The sequence below is a fragment of the Hordeum vulgare genome, chromosome 5H, assembly GCF_904849725.1.
Source record: "Hordeum vulgare subsp. vulgare chromosome 5H, MorexV3_pseudomolecules_assembly, whole genome shotgun sequence".
Taxonomy (NCBI): domain Eukaryota; kingdom Viridiplantae; phylum Streptophyta; class Magnoliopsida; order Poales; family Poaceae; genus Hordeum; species Hordeum vulgare.
The window spans coordinates 6,562,081-6,567,356 of NC_058522.1; the positions used below are offsets into that span (position 1 = coordinate 6,562,081).

Consider the following 5,276-nt stretch of genomic DNA (forward strand, 5'->3'; position numbering starts at 1 on the left):
ACTGAATTCATGCTCTAGTCAGTTGCTTCAAAAGTTTGAACTGATGAAGAGAGATGACCCATATATTTCAACACCTCCTTTACGTTTGGGCTATTTTAGTCCTTCGACGTGGAAACGATGCAGGCCGCATAATCTTTATTTAAATACTACTTTGGCAAGGTCTTGAATTAGGTCCTCTTGGCTCGGATATTATATTAAAATCATGCTCCAGCAAGTTGCTCCAAAATTCCAAACTGATAAAGAGAGGAGGGAGTATATTTCAAGATCTCTCTCTCTCTATGCCAACAATAGGATTATCTACTAATTTGTAGTTGAGTCTGCTCATTTGTCCTCGCATTTGCAACGTATCAACTTTAGAGCCAAAATGTAGCTTCAGTAACTGACATTCGACCATGTTGAAGGACCTTTCTTGTGAAAAGTTAGAACAAAATAAAATCTCTATCGCTACTTATTACCTACTCCCTTCATAAACTAATATAAGAGCATCTAGATCACTATTTTATTTATCTAAACGATTTTATATTAGTTTACGAAGGAAGTACTTCAAAAGAATTTAATGTTTCATGTTTTATTTTTCCTCCCACCACTCTTTTGTCCAAACTTCCACACATGATAATTAATCATCTTAATTTACCTGCACGTGAATTGTCCTCAACTATGATTATTTAAAAATGGAGGGAGTAGTTAGCTTAAAAAACTGATGAAATCTGACGACATTTGACAAATTTTGACCATATTTCTAAGAGGGAAAAAAAATGAAAATGGAATAAGATGGGGAGCATATGTTCCACTTGACGGTGGGTCCACAAGTCCAGTGGCGACCAAACAAATATCTCCACGTCTGCTACCTCGCCTCACCGCACACCTACGCTGCCATGGCCGCCGCCGCCGCCCGATGCCTCCTGCTCCGGGCATCGCCTCCGTCGGAGGCCGCGAAGGCCACTGCCTCCGTCGGCGCCTCCTCCAGCGCCACCTCGCTCCCTGTCCGCGCGGCCGCCTCCCCGAGCTCCGCCCGCCGTCTCCGGCCGATGCGGCTCCGGTGCTCCTCCCCGCCGTCGGGAGGCCCCGCCGAGCCGGGGCTCGCCGTGCTCCTCGAAGTCGAAGGGTCAGGACTCGAAAAATCCCGCCTTTTTGCCGATTGGCTCCCCAAAAATCCCGAAGGGTCAGGAATCCAACACTCCTTGGATCCCCAAAAAGCGTGGCCTGCTCTGCTTCTGTATCACTCATGACTAGTGATTAGCAGTTTGCTACTTATGCTTCAGTTTCTGTAGCTGCATAGATTGTTGTTGCCCAGCCAGTCATCTGGCTACAGGGATAGATCAGGAATTATGGAATAGAACTGCTATGTAAATGTATAAAAAAGCAGGAATTATCCAGATTCAAGAGTAGTTTCTGCACAAATGGCTAGTTTCTGCTATTTCTATAGCTGCAGAGATTGCTGTTACTCATCTAGTCATCTGGCTACAGGGATAGAGTAGGAATCATGGGATAGGGCTGCTCTGTAAATGTAGAGAAATGCAGGAGTTCCCAGTTGTCCTGAGGGTAGAAAACGACGACGTGTCTTGTTACTGTGATTGCGGCATTACATGGATTTAAAATGCCCCGTGTTTCATTCTTTGTGCAAATACTACTAGCAGTTTCTCATTAGCTTTATTCTGCTGAAGAAATGTGTTGCCTGTAGGGTTCATCTATTCAAGGCAGCTAAACAGTTTGTGATTACCAGATGAGAACTGATGACTCTGTTTCTTCCCTTGTGCTTTTCGACTGAGTACTGCTTTTCTATCTTCCTCCAGAGTTCTTGCAGATGTCTACCGCTTCGGCTACCGCCAAGCTTTCAATGTAGGTGCGGACAATGTAAATATACATCTTTGCTTAATGCCCTTACCAAATAGTACTATTCAATTCGTTTGATACCTCATTTTCTCTAGCCTATGGCAGCATTAGCGTGCAGTATTTGCCTATTCAACAAGTGTTCTCTATAAAATGAAACCTGTATGACTGGGGGTTTGACACAGTAGATATCTTGCAAATGCAAGTTTGTGACGTTCTTATTCGCCATCTTGTTTTAACGCTATCCAACATTTTCTTTCATCAGCATTTCAAAGTCTTGGCTTGGATTGCGCGAATTGGACGGAGCCAATATATGCTGATTTAGTGAGGTGCGTATTGAATTCGTCTGCCTCATTGAACCTGAGTATCACAGGTCGTGGTTTCCACTGATTATTGTCCGCTCCTTTATAAACATGTTTGGACTAGGCTGCATGTGAATTTTTTCACAGTTTATCCATATTTTTTTATTTTCTAATCCTTTGTAGTTTTCTAGGAAATCTAGTGGCGACGAGGAAAGGATGCTGGTTCTGTTCTTTGACAGGGTACCCTCTGTTTCTTCTCCCAACTGTCCTACTTGGTTAAATAGCATTTTTTTTATTTCTCCTGTACAACATAAATGCTCATAATGTAACATTGTGTTGTGGACCTGACTAATTACATTTTCTGACGAATGGAAACATTGGAAATAAAGGCATACTCATCTCCACTCTTTCTCCCACTTTGATGCAGATTGGCTGGCCTACATCTCTGCCAACTAGTGAGAAAGGGTCATTTACAAAAAGTGTTCTTCGTGAGAAGGTAGATATATATTTTACCAACCATTCTTTAGCAGCTTTACTCTACGCATGTACCTAAAATATTATCTAGAAATATCACCATCCTGGTATTATTTTTTATCATAGGCTCCTATCTTGATTCGAACTAAAATTTGCAAATGTGATTCACCTTGTTTCATGTTTAGAACTAACTGTATTCAGTCAATATCCTCATTCTCATGGGTATATCATCCTTAGTTCTGCTAAGGAAGGTGGGTAGCAAACTGATATTTACAAGTTACAACTGGGACTCCGGAAGGCTCGGGATTTGAATAATAGCCTTAAACAGGGTTAAATTACTTATTTCCTGTTCAACGAGCTCAGTTTTATGTTTGCTAACTAATTTACGGTTGATCTTGAATATATATGAGTTTAATTTTACACCCGAGACCGAAATGGCTAAGGGGTTTCTGCCCTTCCATGATCTAATTTACAGTTTGATTTTGAACCAGTTTACGAGTTTAGTTGTACGCCTCAGACTAAAAGGCTAATAGGTTTATTCTTCTCATAGTTGAAAGCTTTGGAAAAGCTCTCTGCTTCTGATGACTTACCACTACGTCCTGGAGTTGAGAAGTATGTTTACTGTTTCCTGTGTATTTATATTTGTTGCAAACCCTTCTAGAGAAAGAGTTCCAAGAGAGTTTGAATTATGATTGATCACCACTTTCAGGATATCACGAATTACTGTAAGAAGCCATCAGCTCTTTTTCCACTCTGCCAAATTTCCATGAATTATGGGTCATTGGATAAATAAATTACATCATATGTTTGGAGTTTGCTGTTATATGCAATAAGGGATTGTAGTCATATCACATTTCCTCAAAAGTTTCTGCATGTTCTTACCCATTCCGCGTGCTTTAATGTCAATAAATAATCATTTGTGCAGTTATTTTCTCTTTTAAGTGCCTTGTGTTTCTCTATGAATGACTCTTTCCTTGACATTAAGTTAATTACCTGATGTCTGATATTGTGTATGAAAATAATTTGAAGGTTCATCGATGATGCACTTAGCGAGGGTGTGCCTGTAGCCATATTGGCAACATATGGCAGAAACGGAGAGAAAATTTCAAGGTTTGGTTTAATGTTTAGTTGCTCTTATTTGTTACCCCCCTTGTTGGGGAGAATTGTTTCCCATGTCAACACTTGCATTTGTTTAAAAATAAGCCTGGCACTGTGTTCATGGTAATGACATTCAGTAAGCACTGTATGTGGATATTTTCCCACTGCAGATCAATAGTTGAGAAGTTAGGCCCTGAGAGAACGTCAAAAATAAAGATTGTTGGAAAAGACGAGGTTGAAAAAAGCCTTTATGGGCAGCTTGTTTTTGGTGAAGGAGTTGCCTCCAGTTTGGATGAACAACTTACCAAGGAAGTACAAAAGGCTGGTGAGCATTACTAATTAGAGCAATTGCATTTGTGTTCATATTTAATACTAATTAGAGCAATTGAATTTGCCGTCCAACTTATTTCCACATGCTGGGTTGTGACAGCTGCGGCAGAGAAACAGAGGATAGCAGAAGAGGTTGCATCACTTCTTAAACTCAGCGTCGACATCAACACAGCGTCCAAAAGGTTATTACTATCTGCGGATTAAGCATTATTTTCTTGCGCTGGAGTAATATGCCTGGAACTCACTGTTGAACCACGACTCTCAGTTCCGAGAAGATAATAGCCACGCTGCGAGCTGGCGCTGAATATGTTGGATGCGATGTGCAAAACTGCATCCTTGTAGCGGGTAGCCAGCCCAGTGTCATCGCAGCTGAGCGCATTGGCATGTCGTGCATAGTTGTCCGAAGCAGGTAACCGATTTCATCTTTCGTATGCTTAGTCAGTATTGAATTATGTTGCTTGTTATCTTACTTCTGTCTGCCCTTCCCAGCCTAACCGCTAGAGCAGAATTTCACTCCGCAAAGGCTGTCATGGATGGATTCGGTGACACGGACTTAACAGTATCAAAACTACTGAGTAAGAGGTGGTCTTAATACCTTTGTAAACTAGGCGTTGGATGTGAGTTCCCTGCCATCAGTCTGTAACCGACCGACTTCGTGATGATTCGAAACCTGAGCTAGCAAAACGAGGCTTTATGTAATGCTGAGCTTGCGGCAGAAAGTTACAATAAGCAGCAGTTGTATTGTTGTGTGTGTGTGTGTGTGTGTGTGTGTGTGTGTTTTGTTATTGTACCGGTGAAGTATTGAACATTTGTACTATTACTCGATTGAGTTTGTTCTATGCCATTATATACAGCTGATTGACTCATTGCCATCAACCTTGCCTCATGATTGTTGAGGATGTGGATTGTTTCCCCGTATATTTATACCGAGTTCCTCCTCTAGTATTGCCGGTCTATGTCGTCAGCCTGAGCATTTCGTTGCATACTATATTGCTATTCGCCTTGTTTTATTGCTTGTAGACATGGAAGGCATTGGGAAGTATGCATAAACATCAAACCTGGTGAACACGAGACAGATATGGCCTTCAGGCATCATTTCAGTACAAGAAATGTGATGCAGTAAGAGATACGGTGTTTATTCATAATGGCATGGGTTAGCAGGTTGCATGCTTGATCAATACACGTCTTATCCAAGAGGTTGATCCTATACTTCTAGTGTAAGAAGAGTGTGTTGGTCTGTTC

General features: G+C 41.4%; 1 protein-coding gene across 3 annotated transcripts; it reads left to right on the top strand.

The window, feature by feature from the left end:
- Positions 1 to 817: 817 nt before the first annotated feature.
- On the top strand, positions 818 to 4,910 carry LOC123396158 (CBBY-like protein). 3 transcript variants are annotated; one of them, XM_045091206.1, is made up of 11 exons: positions 822 to 1,105; positions 1,794 to 1,839; positions 2,096 to 2,159; positions 2,324 to 2,372; positions 2,560 to 2,628; positions 3,157 to 3,218; positions 3,636 to 3,716; positions 3,875 to 4,029; positions 4,135 to 4,216; positions 4,300 to 4,443; positions 4,524 to 4,910. In XM_045091206.1, exons 1-11 carry the CDS (start codon positions 896 to 898, stop codon positions 4,624 to 4,626), a joined length of 1,065 nt encoding a protein of 354 aa, XP_044947141.1. In that variant the 5' UTR covers positions 822 to 895; the 3' UTR covers positions 4,627 to 4,910. The 3 variants fall into 3 exon arrangements, with proteins under 3 accessions (XP_044947142.1, XP_044947141.1, XP_044947139.1); XM_045091204.1 differs by having other exon boundaries at positions 875 to 1,105; positions 1,794 to 1,854; XM_045091207.1 differs by lacking the exon at positions 4,524 to 4,910 and having other exon boundaries at positions 818 to 1,105; positions 1,794 to 1,843; positions 4,300 to 4,447.
- The last annotated feature ends 366 nt before the right edge of the window (positions 4,911 to 5,276 follow it).

Coding starts and splice junctions, on each gene's coding strand:
- LOC123396158 (XM_045091204.1), top strand. CDS start 896: ATGCCTCCTGCTCCGGGCATCGCCTCCGTCGGAGGCCGCGAAGGCCAC. Junction 4,030..4,134: donor CAAGGAAGTACAAAAGGCTG/GTGAGCATTACT, acceptor GGGTTGTGACAG/CTGCGGCAGAGAAACAGAGG. Junction 4,217..4,299: donor ATCAACACAGCGTCCAAAAG/GTTATTACTATC, acceptor CACGACTCTCAG/TTCCGAGAAGATAATAGCCA.